Raw genomic sequence first — 19,602 nt, forward strand, 5'->3', positions numbered from 1 at the left:
ATCCCCCGAGTATTTTATTCTCACACGACACTACTTACAAATCGCATGTGTCATATCCAAGTCCGTCTTTCCTTCTGTGTTAAAAAATCCAAAATAAGTCCAGACGTTTGATTTAAATGCCGAAAGAGCATTTCTGATTTTTTTCTCTGTTGCCTCCATCTTTGCTTTGATGAACTTCCTGCCAAATGCCCCTGACTGAGACCTCTACTGACCACACCATGAAAAAAAACACCAGCACCATCTAGTGGACCGAAAAAGCAATTAATTTTATTATTCTAGTACCAAAAGTTGTACTAACATGTTTATTGTAAAAAAAAATTATATTGGCCGTGTTTCCCAGTTAAGAGCAATTTTAAGACTTTAAGACAGTTAAGAACATCTTAGCTAAGATAAGAGTGTTTCCCTGACTAGTTCTTAATGCCCTTCGTACGATCGCTCTTTGATAAGCTCTTAACAGGAGCTGCCCACTACTGCCGTGCTGAAACTAAATCAGTTTATGTCAGGCAAATCAATCACCCACCACTTCATCAGTGCATAAGTCACACACAGCGCTGCTACCTAACGCACTAATTCCCTGCTGCTCGTGTGTATGTGTGTTCTAATAATTCTAATGAAAAATAAGACGATCTGGATCTGTGAGCGTTTGGTCGCTAAGGAGATGTTTAAGAGGGGGTCAGCTCAATGTTACAACTCCTTCTTAGTGAAAGATCTTCTTAAAGGGATAGTTCGACATTTTGGCAAATTCGCTTATTGCCGTAATCCCTATAGCCATATGGGTAGGTACATTACCTTTAATTGTCAGTGCCTGTTATTCTGACATCGGTGGGACAGAGCTGCCTGCTGCTCAGCGCACAAAATGGAGGTGAACGGTAAAGCCTCCTCTCTCCCTCAAAACTAATCAAATACACCATCAAATGACTCCAAAACGCTCTAGTGGAAAACACATGGCTTGCACATTCCTCACGCTATGAAATAATAATGTAATATTACGAGTTGTTTTGAAGCCAAATGCACAGCCGGAACTACATTCCAGACATACAGTACTTGCTATGTGGAGTGATTTCAAACAGTTGGCTTCAAAACAACTCTGTCTCGTAATATTACGTTATTATTTCATAGTGTGGAGAATGTGCAAGCCATGTGTTTTCCACTAGAGCGTTTTGGAGTCATTTGATGGTGTATTTGATTAGTTTTGAGAGAGAGAGGGGGCTGTACCGTTCACCTCCATTTTGTGCGCTGAGCAGCAGGCAGCTCTGTCCCACCGATCTCAGAATAACAGGCACTGACAATTAAAGGTAATGTACCTACTCATATGACTATAGGGATTACGGCAATAGGCGAATTTGCCAAATTGTCGAACTATCCCTTTAAGCTAAGTGCGAATCTGGGAAACACGTTTTTCTTTCACGAGAGGCTTAAGAGCGTTCTTAAGAAGCTCTTTGTGCTAAGATCTTCTTAACTGGATCTGGGAAACGCAGCGATTGTATTTAACAAAATATTGAATCTTGGCGTCTGTGTACCGATACAATATCGCAACGCAAAATATCGCAATACTATGCTGTATTGATTTTCTTCCTCAGCCCTGTCTTCTACACAAAATAAGTCAATATCGGTTAGCGCTGAAATTCATATAAAAGTCTTAATGCTGTGGTTGGAATGAATCTGCTTTAAAAGTTGAACTGTTTTTTTTTTTCCTGATGTGTAACATGACAAAATACCATCAGTGGTTGCTGAAATATTGTGGGTAAAAGTGCAGAATCCCCAGTGCACTCCCTAGTGGGACAAAGGGAGGTAAATATTTTATGGATATAAAGCTAGAAACAACAGATCGCTTAGGAATATTTAATAAAAAATGGAGTCCCAAAGCACCGATTCCTTTATGTGACCCAGAATTTGTTGCTTGTTTTATGTCTTTATTATTTAAAATCACACTGTGAAATGATCTTGCCTTATACAAAGTGTTCTCTGTGGTATCTCAATGAAATGTGTAACTTCTTACACCAAACTTTGATGCACACAGTGTTTTCACAAACACAGTCATAATCAGTGTCCTAGTTGGCTCAAGATGTTTAATTATTAAAACGGTCCCGGTAGATTATAGAATAAAGGAGTCCTTGTATTGTACACAAAACAACCTAAGATGTGATTTGTCCTCCTTTTGAAGCAGGACTGAGCCTTGCCTGGTAGCGTAGTGACACCTGGTGTTGGAGAGGGGGTATTACAAGTTCCATGTTTCAAGAATCAGGAAGCATTCATCACTTCTATGATGTTTTAATACATAAAAATGTTTAGAGTTTTTCAGCAAGCAAATGTGAAAGGATTGTCAGGCAAGACAGCTTGTAACATGTTTACAAGTTTTTTTATTTTTCATAATCTGATACCGTATTGATTCTGTTCTGTGTCACATTACACATTTCTGGTGTGATCATATAAAGCTGAGTAGCTCCTCTAATGTTAGTTTCACATGACTAAGGTCTACATTTACTGGCAGCCCCCTTCCCTGACTAAGAAATCCCACTCATTCCAGTTCCTGTGAAATTACAGGGCCTTTCTTCGATCTGGCTGCTGCTCCAGCTTTAAAATAAAGACAAACACACTCATTACTTTGCTTTGATATTAAAACTGGAGCACACTGCCAGCGTGTTGGCTAAATTGGCGGCAGCATCGGCACATTAGTGGCTGAATGACACAAATGCAGATGACTAAGGATACCATATATATCTCTTATAAAAAAAAAAAAAATAGAAAAAAAAGAAACACTGCCTGGAGCCAATTCTGGAAAGAGAGCGAAAAGAGGCCAGAGACAAAAGATGATGTTAGAGGGATAAAAGGATGAGGGGGTGAGGGAGGAGAGGAGGTGGTAAGTGATGGTGGAGCTGCTGGTGGTGGTGGCGGTGGTGGTGATGGTGGCGGGGGGGCTGGTGCACGACGAGCTAGCATGAGACACAGAGAGAGAGAGAGAGAGGAGAGGAGATGGTTTTAGAGGATTTATGCGGTTGTTTTGTATTTAAAAACCTGTTAGACACGTCACAGCTGAGAGAAGAGCGGAGTGATGTTCAGGGATCAGCCACGAAGCAACTCGTTTGAGGAAATCGACTTTTTTAAACGCTGAAACTGAATCAGCCTTCAGTGCCTCTGGATATACAGCTAACAAGTCCCCCTTTTCTTCTTCTTCTTCTTCTTCTTCTTCTTCTTCTTCTTCTTCTTCTTCTTCTTCTTCTTCTTCTTCTTCTTCTTCTTCTTCTTCTTTTCCAACTTTCTCTACTCTTTCTCCGTCTCGCTCCGACTATGTTCTTCTTCCAGCTCGTCATCATGTCCGGCACGGTGTTGTTGGCCTACTACATGGAGTGCACGGACCTGTTCAGCGTGCATGTGCAGGGTTTCTTCTGCAACGACGCTGAGCTGATGAAGCCGTACCCCGGCACAGAGGAGTCCAGCTTCATCCCCCCTCTCATCCTGTACTGCGTCGTGGCGGCTGCTCCCACAGCTATAGTGAGTAACAAAACATTTTGTGTGTGTTTTACTGCAGCGTTTAAAACCCGGAGAACACATGCTGGAGTGTAAACAACAATAATCAGATGTGGCATGGATGTGATTTTATGCAGAGTCTGTTCACTGCCCCCGTTTGTTTCTTTATAAACTAGAACAACAAAAAATATATGCTGCTTACTGATGTTGACATGACCTACCTTTGTGACAGGGGCTGTATGTGCACATATGTTACTTCAGTGTTGAGTTATATAAGTTATATTTGATAAGTAGGCCATCTATGCTGAGTAGAAATATGCTATGCATCATATCCATCTGTCATCCTGCAGTTGTCCCTGTAGCCTCAGTAAATTCCACTTTCACAACCAGAATATGGCACAAAATGTCACAGCCAACTGTCCGACTGACGACTGTTCTCATATATTTTTATGGGTCAGCTGATAAGTTTGGTAGCGATTTCACACACTGAACTTTTGCCCCTCCGTTTTGAACTTTACACAGCATCTCTTAAACTTGTTATTTGCTGTTTGGCACCACACAACATCACACCAAGTGTAAAGTCATGCTGTACCAGTGCAGCGTGCTGCATGTGGGCTGCATATGACAAACAAACATTTTCTTGGACTACGATGTGATTTCTGAAAAGAGGTTTTCAGCCATACAGGCCATAGAGTAGCTCCCGATAGCTGGGAGGAAAGTGTTTCACCACTCATCACGATTCTTTGAGTTCAGCTGACTGAAAGGGACACCCATGCATCAGTGAAACTTTTCAGCATCAGTGGGAAGTACAGTAGAGTTTGACTCAGTGGCTGGAAGTAGAATGTAGCTGATGTCACTCTGTCCTTTCTAAGGCTGCAGCTAATGATTATTGTCATTTTTTGATCATTTTAATTGTCAAATTAAATTGAATTGTCGTATGTAACTATGTGTACTAGTGATGGCCAGATGAAGCCTCATGAAACATTTTCTTTATTTTCTGAGCCCACTAGATGGCGCTTTTTGTTCAACAAAAGGTTTAAAACACACTGAATCGCCATTCTTTGAGACTCTCTCGTTAAACCAAGAGTGCCATCTAGTGGGCTCAGAAAATAAAGAAAATGCTTCATGAGGCCATCACTAATATATACATGTAGGAAATTGTGCAAATAATTTAAGTTAATAGAAGAATATTGAAAGAGGGGTAGGAACATATAAGTTTTACTTCTACCTACTCCTTTTCGAACATTTCTGTTTTTGTTTTTTGCTGTCACAACATTGTTTTAAACTTTGGTTCGAAATAAAGTCATTCATTTTGTCAGTCATTTTCTGGATTAATCGATCAGTTGTTTAGTGTATAAAATAGGGCTGCAACTAACAATCATTTTCGACTAATCTGTCGATTATTTTTTCGATTAGTCGACTAGTCATTTCATTGAAAAATGTGTTCAAATGTTGAAAAATGTCGGTCTGTCTCTCCCAAACCCCAAAATTATGTCATCTAATGTTTTGTTTTGTACTCACGCCAAAGGGTTTTAGTTCACCATCATGGGAGAGTGTGTAAAGCTGCCTCAAACTGATAATCAAACTGATTAGTGGACTACTAAAATAGTCACTGATTATTTTAATAGTCGACTAATCGTTGCAGCCCTAGTATAAAAATGTCATAAAATGTTTTCCGAAGCCCAAAACGACATCCTCAAATGTCATCTTCTGATCCCAACCCAAAGATATTCTTGCTAAGTGTAATGGAGGGGTAAAGAAACCAGAAAATATTCACATTTTAGAAGCTGAAATTAGAGAAGTTTGATTTTTTTTCTTCAAAAAATTACTCAGACTGAACAATTGATCAGCAAATTAGTTGGCGATCAATTTCTGTTCCAGCTCCAGTCTACTTACAGCTGTTGTTGAATTTAAAATACAAATAAAAACTGCATACAGCATACAAATTAAGCAAATTTTGAATATGTGGTGGATTCACATTGGAAATAGGACAAAATAAAATACACTCAAACCAGACAGTATCTATAAATATGGTTGACTTTTGGGTGTGCTGTTGATGGACACTATTCTCTCACAGGAAATGGAGGAACTAGCCAAAGCTAGGATGAATATAAATTGATAGATGGTGGTGAAAACAGCCTCAGAAAAAAACATTATCTTAAGAAGGACATCGCCTCTTTGTGAAATCGAATTGTCAGTGACCAAAATTCCAGTCGGACCGACATCTCACTTTGCACACGTTGCATCATTTCCTGTTAAGCATGTGGTGCTAAATCAGTACCCTATGACAATTAGTATGCAGCTCACACTGTATGGGATTAGCATGCACAATAGCATGGATTTGGGACATGCTTTCACTGTGACATGACACTGCAGGAAAACAACAGGAGCAACCAAAAACATCAATGGGCCTCGTTCACAGCAGATATTTATACTTGCCATAGCAGGACGCACAGGTGTAATTAATACTGCTAACGAGCCAGTGAGCCACCGTACACAGCAGTGCAGCCCTCATTAGTGTCATTAATTACACCTGTGCTACCTGCTGGGACGTTTTAAAAATATCTTTGTGGAAAGGGTTTGTTAAAATCATTTTCTGTACACGTCATGGCCAAAAAATATGAGACAAGCTGTTTGTAAATCAGAGTTGTATGTGAATGTAGGGCAAAGCGACAAATGACATTGCTGGTTCAGAGGCTTCATGCAGCAGTACCCACATTCAGCCACCAGGTGTCAGTCTAGCTCCACGCTTGCAACTTCAGCTCGGCACCCCAGACTTGGCGCCATATGTCTCCGGGGCCCCTGGGTCAGTTCATTATTAAACCTGTGTCAAAGATTTTCCCGGACATCTCCTGTAGAGTGTTTGCATGTGTCTGTTTAATATTATAATTCATTTTTTCACGTTTGGAACGGGCCATATGCGCGGCAAAGGACGAGTCAACCCCGGAATACAGATAGAGGCTGGTTCAGTGTGTTTGAAGTCGCTGATGCTTCATGGTCAGACCGGGGCCTCTGTATATTTTAGATGCGGTGCATTAATGAGTCAGGAAATAGTGTGGGAACAAGATAACAAAAATACTGTATTGTAGAGCTCAAAGTTGGAAGGTGTTAACAGTAAAGGGATCTTGATTGAAGGATTCAAACTGGAAATTATTCGCCTAAATTATGAGATAGACTGTGTTTGTTCTCATTGTCATTATCATTATCTTTGGTTCATTTAATTCAGTCAATCAAACCTTTTTTGAAAAGCTCCATCCACTACTGTCACATGTGGAAGTGTGCCACAATGGACCTTTTATACAGCGGACATTTCAACCTGTCACAGCACTGAAAGGCACAGGTGAGATTGATAACATTAACGACGGCTCAGTTCCATTAAGTGTCTCAGGAAGCGATTCCCATGCACAATACCAGAACCTTCCCTACGCTATCATTAATGTTATTGAATACGCGTGTGCTTTTCCTACAATGACATGTCAAAGTGAGTGCTGTATAAAGGTCTATTGTAATGATACAGCCACTTCAAGTAATTTGCATTTAACCGTGTTGTTGTCAAACTGCTGTAGCTCACCCACATATAATTCTAGTTGAGTGTATGATGAGTCTATTAGGCGTTTAAATTAAGACAGCAAGACTCTTTTTGTGATCTATGTGAGCCAACCGGAGCTAATCTGCTAAATCTGTCTTTTCCAATGAGCCATCCCTTCTTATTGCCTTCCTATAGTCATTTATCAATGTACATGAGTACTGTATGTTAAATGCATTGTTGGGGGAGCCACCCCAGGTGAAAAGGCTAAAACCTTTAGCTAATAGATATCACCGAGAAACTTCCCCAGGTGACTACTTATATTAAGACAATTTTTTTTATTACATTATACGTCAATATACAGATGATGCAATATCTAATTAAATCTGCACTAATCTGCATACATTTCCAAACAGAAATCTGAACACTGGATAAAGCAGGGTTCAAAATTCCTGTTATTTTGATGACATATTACAGTCAAAGGGGAATATGGATATTTATGGACTCTATAAATCAAAAAAGGTCTGTCAACAGCCATAAAAAACAACAATTATTGCCATATTTTTAGGAATAAAATGTTCTATAAATCACACTATGAACGATATATGAACAAACCCCTCTTTAAAAACCTTCAGAATATAGGCAGGAATATAACTGTAGAGTTGGTGTATGTAGGTGCGACTGAAGTGGAGATTTTTCTAGCTTAGAGTATAAAAAACTTATTTTGAGGAAACGGCTTTTAAAGATAAAAATTTGAAATTCCATACAATTTCAGATCTTTAAACCTAGTAACTGATAGATATCACCATGAAACTTCCCCAGTTGATTGGTTACATCAAGGCAACTATTTTTTGTATTACAAGTTTTCTGAAATGTCTTACTATGAAATGACGAAAACTCGGTCTGTGTCTCTGTTACATATTTTTCTCCTCACTGACTTGGTCATGTGAAATTTGGCACAGTGGTAGAGGGTCATGGGAGGATGCGAATGAAGCAATATTACATCAATTGGCCAAAAGGGGGCGCTATAGCAACCGATAGAAATTGCAAACTTTGAATGGGCATATCTCATGCCCCGTATGTCGTAGAGACATGAAACTTTGCACAGAGATGCCTCTCCTCATGAGGAACAAATCTGCCTCAAGAACCCGTAACTTCTGGTTATATAGATTTTCCGCCATTTTGAATTTTTTTAAAAACACTTCAAATCGATCTCTTCCTAGGAAGTTTGAGCGATCTGCATGAAACTGGGTGAACATAATCTAGGGACCAATATCTAAAGTTCCCTCTTGGCAAAAGTTGGAAAACTTACTAAAACTGAGCTTCTATAAAGGCAATGAATATTGCGGAGGGCGTGGCTCATCACATAAAGGTGTATAACATCTCAAGGGTTTCACTGATCACCACGCAACTTTAAAGGCATGTGACCACACATAATCTGAGGGGACCCCTCCGTTATTGACCCCATCAAACAAAATGGGGGCGCTAGAGAGCTAATTTCTTATCTAGGCCTAACCGCCATATGGATTTTTACTAAACTTGGTAGATATGTAGAACAGGACGCCTCAAGGTGACTGGAGAAATTTAACTCTAATTGGCAACTGGGTGGCGCTATAACCACAGAAAAATGCTTGAAAATGGCTAAAATATGACCGATCGCTGTGGCTCCCCCTGTGGACCAATTTTTTTTTCCTAATTTTTGGTATGACTAAGTCATGGTATGGTATGCTGTACATAATCACAGTCATTCTGTCTGTCCCATGTTTTTCTACTCACTGACGTGGTCAATCTGTGAAACTGCACATAGGCATTGAGGATTGGCATAGGTAGAAGGTGACAAAGCTACCAATGGGTATGGACTAGTTATTTATAAAGATGCAAATGACGCATTATTAAATTAAATATGTGTTTTGTTGCATCAATACGAGAACAGAAATCCGAACAAAGATAAACACCTTAATGTGTTTTTTTTTTACATACACAGTTCAGGGTTGTCAAATGTGCCTTTGCGACACATTCGCACTCCGACCTTGTCACATATCAGTGTTTGGCCATGGACTGTCCACATCCAGATACAATGTGAAAGGCTGTTGGTTGTTAATGTTCTAGGACGCCGTGTCAAGTTCAAGTTCTGCGAGAGGCAGGGTACACCCTGGACAGGTCACCAGACTATCACAGGGCTGACACATAGAGATAGACAAACATTCACACTCACATTCACACCTACGGACAATTTAGAGTCACCATTTACACTTGCATTGCTCACATTATACTTAAATATAAATACTATACCTTTCCTATGCATTCACTGTCATTTTATGTCCTGTATGTATACTTCGTAGGCAGGGGAGACATATGTAGTTACAGCAGACTTCTTCATAACCCACGTCACCACTGGAGTGTGTCTTAATATATTGATGTCATTATGAAATTGGTGTCAGTCCCTTTCTTGGTCGAATAAGTCATGTTCTATTGAATGCTCCACAATCAAATCTAAAATTTAGTTTTAGGACTGTGGAGTGCTGTGAAAAGGCTTTTAGCAGTGTACTGCATGTGTCCCATTTTTATATCCCAGGTCCCTCTCCAAACAGACATCTTCCTTTTCTATTATGATTTCAAGAGGCACTTAATCTGGGATGTGATCGTAAACGATGTCTGGTTCCTGGACACACGCCACGCATTTATTTGTAATGAGATATTACTGTTCTGCTGCCTCTTTGTGTCTCCCGCTTTTTGTGTTTATTATCTGGGACACTTGGTTCTTTGCTCTCGCGCTCTAAACACTGAGTGCGGTTGCCGACGTGTTAGTTGGAAGTAAAAATCTGAATTATTGTTACTTTTATTGAACAAGTAAAGCACATCCTGGAGCTCGCATTCCCTCCTCGTAGCTAATTGGTGTGCAGACGCATCAGCAGTACGCAGTGTTCCACACCTACACACTCTGACATACACAACAGAATGAAATAAATTGGTTTAAATTTCGGAAGAGTGCTCTGATTGGCTAGGAAATGTGACAGACAGTATTATTCACAGCTGATTTGGTTAGAGTGCATCTGTGTGCAGTTTTGACAGACTCTTCTGCACTGATTACTTCACAGAAAAAGAAATATAATTATAGACTGACTGGAAAATAAGCAAAAACTTCTGAGCACACAGAACTCTTTTTTCTTTATGTATCATGTGTTTTATGTCTCTTACGGTTACACAATGTAATTTTTTTTGGTGTTCAGTTATACGTAAAACTCATTAAATCCTGATTAGATGAATCCTTTCGTCCTTTATCCTGCTCCCCTCTGATCACACACCCTTCCTTGTTGAGTGCTGTGTCAGCTGTTCGACTTTTCTTTAACACTGCTGGTCGTTTCCCGCATTCCAGTCTCTTTCTTCTCTCTCTCATTGGCCTACATGTGGCCTGAGTTTCTTTACCCATCTGTATGCTATCCCAAACTTTTTAATTGTGCCCTTTGAGAGTGCTGTGTCAGGTGCTAAAGTTGTGCTTCACACTGTATATCGCTCCGTCGCCACATGCGTCATAAACCAGAGGAGCAGCCAATCAGAATTAATGATGACAGGGCTGGGATGTTGGCCAATTAGCAAAGAGGCAGTAATTTATTCAGAATGTTCCACATGGCTGGACCAATGGGAGTCTGTGGAGGTTAGAGAGGTTGTATTCATGCAACGGTCTATAAATCTGTTTAGCCATGGACAGGCGTCAGAAAGTCAATCCTTCATCCTCAACATAATGAAAGCTCGGTGTTGTTGTTGCCCGTCAAGTGCTGATTCAGGTACCGACTGCCTGTCTAAGTTTCTTAAGATGAACTTTCTCTGAAGGTAGAGACATATCATAGACGGATGGTATTGAAGTCTAAGAAATCCAATACATTCTTTCCATACCAATTAAGGTCCTTGATGGCTAATTCCACTCACTTTTATGTGCGTCTTGATGGCAATACTGAAAATAATCGACTCATTAGGAAAACATTAAAGGAGCATTAATTGATTTTTTTTTCTCCACTTTGGGGAGGCATAACAAGCTGTGAACACACAACTTTACATATTATCACCTTATAAAGTGAATGTGTCAGTGTGAATGAGAGCAAACTGTTGCCTGTTTAGACATGGAGCAACAGTAGCATTTATTTGGTGTCATGCGTCTGCCCACCCAGTGATATTCACTTTAATTTCGCTCTGTTTTGGTGTCAGATGATATTAATCAGGGCCTTTGGCTGCTAAATGTTTAACTGTGTTCTCCAGCTAGTCAATAACTATGTCTGAAGTTTGATGGGTAGTTGGAAGTGTACAGTGGGTTTGTCAGAGCTTGACCACATAAGTCAAATGTGCAAGCAGCTTATTACAGCCCATACTTGTGTTTATTGGAAAGCAAGACCATCTAGTGGCCACAGTAGTTATTACAGGAGCTAAGTAGGAAGTGACGTGATGTGGCAAAAAAAAAAAGCGATAAAGTCTACTCAGTGTTGTTTAAATATTGAAGAAAGTCCTATAGGGTGGGCAAGAGGGGTGGTGGATGGGTCAAACAAACACAGGACTTTCACCTAGGAGAGCAGTCTTTATCTCCCAAACCCAACTTTGACTTCTTTTAATAACAGCGTAGCCTATTATGCAAGTATGTGTAATCTTAAGTGCTATATCGTAGGCAACTGGACTTGCTCGAGTTTCTTGAAGGCGTTTCACCTCTCATCCAAGAAGCTTCTTCAGTTCTAACAGTCAGGTGCAGAGTCTCAGGCTTGAAAGTCTGTGTGGGTGTGAAACCTTTACAGAGTTAGGTCACTTGTGAGCTCTGAGTTTCAGAGTTCAGAGTTGACCCACCTGGCCATCATGTGTGTTGCTGGGGTTAGATGGGTCCAGATGTATCGGGAGGTAAAACATCTTCAAGACACTTACGCAATTCCAGTCGTCTACGATATAGTACTTAAGATTACCATGACCTGGATGACTGAGAATCTTAACCAACATGAATGTGTAGTATGCTACACTGGTGATATATTGTAAAACTTCAGTTAGAAGCCTAGTTCCAGTTAAACACCTAGTGCCTTTTACTAGCCCAGTGTGGCTACAAATTTTGACAAATAAAGGCCTGTCCCTATTAGATGTCTGGTCTGGATGCCAAGTAGTTCATGTTGTTAAAAACCAAGTTTTTGGCTACCTTAAATTATGTGTCCATTCCTCAATTACCCTGTAAGTTATTTATATTCCTTTAGTCTGTAAGATCAAAAGAATCAAAAGGGTTTTTCATAAAAATTAATCCAATTTTTAAACAAGTAATATTCATACTAGTTTCAAGAAACGATTTGGTAGTATTTGCTGATCCCCTTTCCCCTTGGTGATTTTGTGTGAAAGGAATTAAAGGCCTGTCCCATATAGACGCCTGTCCCAAATATAGGCCTGTTGATTTCAGTGATTTAAGCAAATAATAGCCTGGACTATGAATTGAAATTTTACGGTATGTGATGTGTTGTACATTACTTATGACACGTACGTATCAGTACTGGGTGATAATACTCTGTTGGGTTCATCGATACACCTTTCATATTACACACAGTCATTTGATCTATCAGTCATATTAAGTAATTAATTAGTCAACATTAAGAAGAGTTCCTTTTTGAGCGATTGTTTTGGTACTTTCGAGGTTTGTTTTAGTCAGCTACTATATTTGTAATATATTACATATTTCCCAATAAACTTTACTCAAATTGTATTACTAAGACTTGTTTTTCTTCAAATTTGAAAAGATTAACACACGTATTTAACAGATTGTAAAGTGCAATAGTCAAGACAAGTTTTTTGCTGCCTTAGGCTGCATACTTGATTATGTTTCAAAAATCTCTACTTTTGGCAGTCAGTATGATGGAACGAGCCGCTCCATGAATCATTTATGGCTCTCCACAGGGGACAGTTGTCACATTTAATATGTGGGTGAATAAAAATGTGAATAGGGTGAAACACACATACAGAAAAAAAAGCTCCTAAATACCGTGGGCAGTCACTGTCTGTCAGTTTAATGTCACAGGTAGTGGATTTTATGGACTTTCAAGGGTACTGCGGACCTGGGCTCCCATAAATTTGTTACACTCTTGGATGGGTCAGTGTTATTAAGATGAACAAGAAATCTGTTTGTTTCATGTTAGGCAAAGTACTCCCTAAGAAATAGATCAAGATCAGCATGTTCTGTTTTGGTGTCTGTTGTTCAGCCGTCATTTTCTGCTCAGACACCACACAGTTTCAGCTGAATGCCAAGTTGTTCCTCCGTTTTCTGTAACGTTGCATTCCATTTTCATGACATTGTATACAGGAGACTCAGGTTTACATGAGTTGAAGTGAAGCGATCAGTCAGTGGTAACTAACCTTTTCAGGGGAGAGGCAGACTCAAGTCTTGAGAGACAAATTCTTCAATGCAATCACTAGTTGCTTGGAAATGTTCAAGTCATCATTATGCCTTTGCGCCGTCCATAGCCTTGACCAGAGGCATTATGTTTTTGAGTTTTCCGTTTGTCCGTCCATCCCATTCTGGTGAATGCGATATCTCAAAAACATCTTTAGGGAATTTCTTCAAAGTTGGCAGTGGCATGTCATTCTTGTTAACGTGATATCTCAAGAAGGCCTTGAGGAAGTCTCCTCAAATTTGGCACAAATGTCCACTTGGACTCAAGAATGAACTGATTAGAACTTGGTGGTCGAAAAACCAAAGGTCACTGTGATCTCATAAAACATGTTTTTGGCAGGAACTCAAGAATTCATCCACTAATTATGACAGAAGGTCATACAAATGTCTAATAGGATAAAATGATGAAGTGATGACATTTTATACACCCGAAAGGCTAAAGGTCACCTTCACTGTGACATCATAATGTTCTGCAAAAACAATTTTCTGCCCATTATTCAATGTCATAATACTCAGGAACAGAAGAGGAGACTTTGGGTCAGGTACTGAATTGATGCAGACTGGCCAATCATAACGTAGCATGCGGCCGGCTCAGACCAGGGTCCGACAACAACACAGCCGTGCTCCGTTTCAGATTTCCTTCATTTTCAGTCTGGTTTTGTGGATTTGGAGCTAAATGTTGTGCCTGGGGCACGTCATGTATTAATGATACTCGTTACCTGGAGAGGGTGGAAAAAGATATACGTTTCTTCCCTGTTCCAAAACCAAAATCAAACCCTGAAAAGTGTAGGGTTAGCTAGCTAGCTACTGAAGATATAGCCTACTGAATGTATACACATGCTGCTTTTGCTTTTTAATGATTATAGCAGTGAAACAAAGACCAACGCTGCTGTACAGGAACCAGTGAAGGGAAGCAGGGAAACTTTGCTGATATTGAACCAGCTGTGTGTCATCACAGTGTGCACAGATGAACGTTGCTGGCAGCGGCACAAGGTCGAAGCCAAGCACCGTTCATCTGCACACACTGTGATGCCACACAGTTGGTTCAGTATCAGCAAAGTTTCCCTTTATATTCATTGTCTTGTGTGGCGATCAGCAGTGATGTGGTGGTTCACTTTTACACTGTGATCTGTAGCCTATAGTTCGGCTTTAGCTTCTAACTATCTTTGTCTTTTTAACCTGTTGTTGCTGCTGAGTCAGTTTGACATCCTGGATATATCCTTCAAACACAGACTGTAGACCCCTCTGTCTGCTTCTCTCTGGAATCACTGTTTCATTGTTTCAAAAATATGATAATATTTCTTCAGGGAGTGCAGTTAGTTACAGTGTGGGCTCCATGCTTACTCTGACAGCTTGTTGGACCATCACAAAGGGGCGGGGCTTAGCGAAAGGTCAATTGGTGACACTAATCGTGGGTGCCCACCTTGAAGCTGTGCTGACTGTATGGATCTGCTGCTGGGCGGGAAAATGTGTATGTGAAGCATCCATATTTTTACAAGCATAAGCGTATACTGTAACTGCAACTTGACTGTATCGTCAAGGCGTACGCAGCAGAGCTGTGATTCTAGTTAGGAAAAATATCAGGAAATGACACACTTGAAAAATAAAGTTATTTTAAAAGTTTGCCAATGACTGACACTCAATGGAGATAAAGGCACATTTGAGCTCCCGTCTTGGTGAAACTGACCTATATTTCAGTTAAAACTTAGCATAGGTCTGTTTGCATATGCACACTTCAAACAAAATAGTTTGTTGATGTTGATTATAAAATATACACATGATGCTAGAAGAGGCCCATGAATAATTTTGTTTACATTTAGATCATGAATTTTTCCTTTAAACCACCTCGGATTCATTGCCTGTAGTGAAATTGTGTTAGTTAACCGTTACATCTGCACCGTCCCTCCTTTCTAGCCTCTGCAAATATGCATTTTCATTTGTCACAACTAACAAAACCACATGATACAAGTTGCCTGGCTTTTACAGTCACAGTCTGCTTGAAGATAAAGGCCTTCTTTTGGTTATGTCGCCTTTGAAGACAGATGTTTCTGGGTCATAATGCATCAAAAGATGGGTTCTTCTGTCATGATGCATTGATGAGAGTTTCATTTGGCATTTGCATGCTTTATGTCAGTGGGAAAAGAAAGTGTTTGGAAATATTAATTCAGTTTCCTTCATGCTGACATATCCAGACAGGACCGAATCCAGTCCACAACTTTAAAACATTCATACCCTTTTTATGTGACTGCTGTCAGTCCCTCTTTCTTCATTGTTCTTTTTTTTTGAGTTTCCCAACATCACGAAATCAGTGGCTCTTTCTGCTTGTAGCCGCAAAGAAAGAAAGAAATAGATTAGAGCTGCATTCACGAGAGCATGTTGATGATGAAAAAAGTGAGGGATGGAGAAAAACACAGGAGTTTTGTTACCTGTCCTGAGGCTCGAAACAACCTCTTTTATGAACACAAACACACACACTAAAGACCAAAACCACATGTGTACACACATACTGTATGCACACACTCCCCCTCATAAACACACATTTTTGCAGCAACCCGCATCACCCAAGGCAGCTGGCAATGAGTTTCATTCTGTGTGTCCAGTAGCAGTTTTTCCATTAGACGTGATGTAATGTCCACACTATAATGGACCCGAAGAAAGGCTGCATTAAGACACAGTGGTTTATGTACACAGGCTAGACAGGGGCAAAATGTCCCTCTGCCCTATAATGGGATGCCCAACTTGATATTTTCTTTTCTCCCTTGTCTGTGTGTTGTCTGGATCTCAACCTGTTTCTGTGTCTTTCTGTGCGCAGATTTTTATCGGAGAGGTGTCCATGTACGTGATGAAATCAACGAGGGAAGCTCTCCTGGCCCAGGAGAAAACTATTGTGACAGGAGACTGTTGTTACCTCAACCCCCTTATCCGCCGCATCATACGCTTCATAGGTAAGAACGTTTTCATGACAGGTAGGCCAAACTGCCCTGAGCTCCTTCAGGTGGATCGTACCAAGCAGTAGCTGACAACTCATACACACATCAAAAATAGGTGCGCATATCCTGGGAGTAACATGGAAAGTTTTTATCTTATGGGCGACAGTGATAACAATAATTAAATGTAGTTTAATGTTCTGGTAAAAATGGCTTTAAACAGGAGTCTGGAGGATCATTTAGCTGATATGGATCATTTCACAAACACTCGTACTCACTGTTTGGCTTGTTACATTTGTTTTTTCGTAGCTAAGTGATCACATTATTGTTCATATCTGTACGCACCCCAGTGATCACATCACCATTCATATTACAGTGACAATAATGCACTTAAACTACAGAAGCAGAGTTTATAAGGTTAATAACTCAATAAAGAATGCATCTGCAACACTTGGATTTTTTTTCGTGTGGTTTTCATAGTCTTTGAGGAAGCTTCTGAAAAGGAAGCAACACGCTGTATATCATGGCTAAGCTGACAGCTGAATGTGGGTGCTGTCAGTCACCTGCAAGGGGAGCTCCAATGCAGAAAGCGACCGATTCAAAAACCAACCATGATGATTCAGAGCTCGAGGATTTTGGTATTTAAGACGAGCTTGTTTATGTTCTATACACCATCAGTATTATGTAAGGAGGGCTTGCCAAAGCACCCATTTATCCTACAAAGGACAAAAGAGGGTGACCTTGGACTTGGAATGCAAGCAGCGTACCAACAGACAGGGTCACCAAGCAATCACCAACCTTTGAATAATACGATACATGACGGGATCAGCCGTTTTTCTGTTGTGTCAGAGACAGGTCGATGCACAGTGAAGGATGAAATGAAAGAATTTAGAAGATGAGGTTGACAAGGTCAGTCAGGGGTGGGCATGGCAGTAGCTTCCCCTGCACAGACATGTAAAGCTGAGGTTGTCTGGAAATACTTTAAGTGTTTAGAGCAGCAGATTTTGATCCTCTGTTTGTTCCTTGAGAGTAAAGTACAGCACACATCTGTAGCACACACCTGATATGCCACAAAGACACAAGAAATACAGCTGTGGAACTAATACACATTTCCTGCTTATTTAAGGCGCTGATACACAAAGCTGAGAAGTAGCACAGTGGTGATGCGTGTCAAGATAATGGCAGTTTGTGTGTCCTTAAGTGTATTCAGTAGGTATTAGACTTTGCCTAAAGGGACAGTTCACCTCCAGATCAAAAATACATATTTTTCTCTTTTACCTGTAGAGTTATTTATCAGTCTACATAGTTTCGGTGTGAGTTGCTGAGTATTGGAGATATCAGTTGTAGAGATGTCTGCCTACACTTGAATATAATGGAACTAGATGGCACTCGGATTGTGGTGCTCAAAGAGTCGAAAAATGACAATTTGAAAAACTCATCAGCAATGTCTCTTTCCAGGATTGATGATGTTGACTCAAGATAATCTACAGACCTTGTTGTGAGCAGTTTCATGTAGGAACTATTCTCTTCTACCGAACTACATCCGCTAACCGTATCACTGCACAAAAGGAAGCATGCATCTAATTGTGGACGCAACATGTAAACATTAATGGAGTCCTCGTTGGCTGAGCTTGAAAGATAGCTAACTCAGTGGTGCTTAGTTGGCTAGCAGTAGATGTGCACTTACTTCTGCGCAGTGATACAGTTGGCAGATATAGTTTGGTAGAATGAAAATAGTTCCTACATGAAACTGCTCACAACAAGGTCTGTGGATTATCTTGAGTAACCTGATCATGATTTTTTGGCTCCTTGAGTGCCAGAAGCAAAGTGATGATCAAAGAATCTCCTCCGAGAATCGCCACCTTAATGTGGTGGAGGGGTTTGCGTGTCCCTGTGAACCTGGGAGCTGTGTTGTCCTGGGCTAGTAGCCCCTGGTAGGGTCTGGTGCTAGCGGAGGGGCCAGACTAACAGTGATTCAAGAAGACCTTGATGAAACGGCATATTTAGACTTTGAGGACCTCGCCCGATATGGGGACACCAGGGCTCCCCCTGGAGCCAGGCCTGGTTTGGCTCAGTGTCTGGTAGCCGGGCCTTGGGCCATGGGGCAGTGGAGCCAAATAGATAATATGGAGCCGTCGCCCTGTGGGTCCCACAACCCGCAGGGACAGGATTCAGGGCTCTGCATTGTGTGCCGGGCGGCAGGGACCCTGGGCATGCTGATCCCTGGTGTTGCGGTGTTGTACAATCTAGTCCCATTATATTTGAGAGAAGACAAACTTCTTGATGTCCGATATCTAGAACACTCAACAACTGACACCAAAACAATCTAGATTGTTCAATGGGAAGAATAAGGAAAAATATGTATTTTGGATTTTGGGTGAATTGTCCCTTTAAATGATCCAAGAGCTCAACCCTCTTAAAGTGTAAATAAAATTACATTATACCCGTTACAGAGGAAAACACTAAATAAGCATCTACTAAGAAATAATTTTGAGCTGCTTTGCATTCCTCTTGAGTCTACACTTTGAAATCCATCCATCCATCCAGCTATTGTCTGTAACCGTTTATCCTTAGAGGGTTGCGCGTGGCTAGAGCCGATCCCAGCTGACATTGGGCGAGAGGCGGGGTACACCCTGGACAGGTCGCCAGTCAATCACACGGCTGACAACCAGACAGACACACTCACATTCACACCAGAGGACAATTTAGAGTGCTGTTAGCCTGACCTGCCTGTGCCTTTGGACTGTGGGAGTTAGTGTGGCTTAATCAGAACTGCTTATGTCATGTGTTGTGTGTGGTTGATCCTGATTGGCTGACCTCACCATCTGCTTTGATTTAAATCTTAGGTAGGCAAACTTGCTGGTGGAGGCTTTTCAGTTTAAATACAGCAAACTGGCCTGACTGAACTGATTTTAGTAATTCTTCAGTGAAGGGAGCCAATTGGGATCAAGTCCAGCTGTGATGCATTTACTGCAGCTTCTCTAAAACTGCATTAGCCACTGAAACAAAATTGAATTTAAACATCTTTATCAAAGACGCTGGATCGCATAGAGGCAATATTTAAAAGATTTCTTAAAGTAGGGCAGCTTTGCACCACAATTACAGGTAAAGTTTGTAACCTCACATTACATACCTGTGTCACTCCTCCAAAACACCGCACAAGACGTCCAGCTATGACCTTTGAATATAAATCTTTACAGCCACTTCTCCACAAAGCTTGAGTAGCACTGGGCAGAGTGACAGACTCTTTGCTATCTGTTCCAGTAAATGAGGTCATCTGC

The 19,602-nt window shown here is 40.7% G+C and overlaps 1 protein-coding gene across 3 annotated transcripts in view; it reads left to right on the top strand.

The window, feature by feature from the left end:
• Positions 1-19,602, top strand: part of plppr1 (phospholipid phosphatase related 1) — a 119,810-nt gene that overhangs the window by 86,591 nt on the left and 13,617 nt on the right. For all 3 annotated transcript variants that reach the window (XM_049559923.1, XM_049559924.1, XM_049559922.1), the window contains exons 3-4: positions 3,304-3,492; positions 16,207-16,339. In XM_049559923.1, coding sequence (XP_049415880.1) covers positions 3,304-3,492; positions 16,207-16,339 — 322 coding nt within the window. The remainder of the gene's footprint in view (positions 1-3,303; positions 3,493-16,206; positions 16,340-19,602) is intronic.

The sequence above is a fragment of the Epinephelus fuscoguttatus genome, linkage group LG18 (assembly GCF_011397635.1).
Source record: "Epinephelus fuscoguttatus linkage group LG18, E.fuscoguttatus.final_Chr_v1".
In the NCBI taxonomy this organism is placed as follows: Eukaryota; Metazoa; Chordata; class Actinopteri; order Perciformes; family Serranidae; genus Epinephelus; species Epinephelus fuscoguttatus.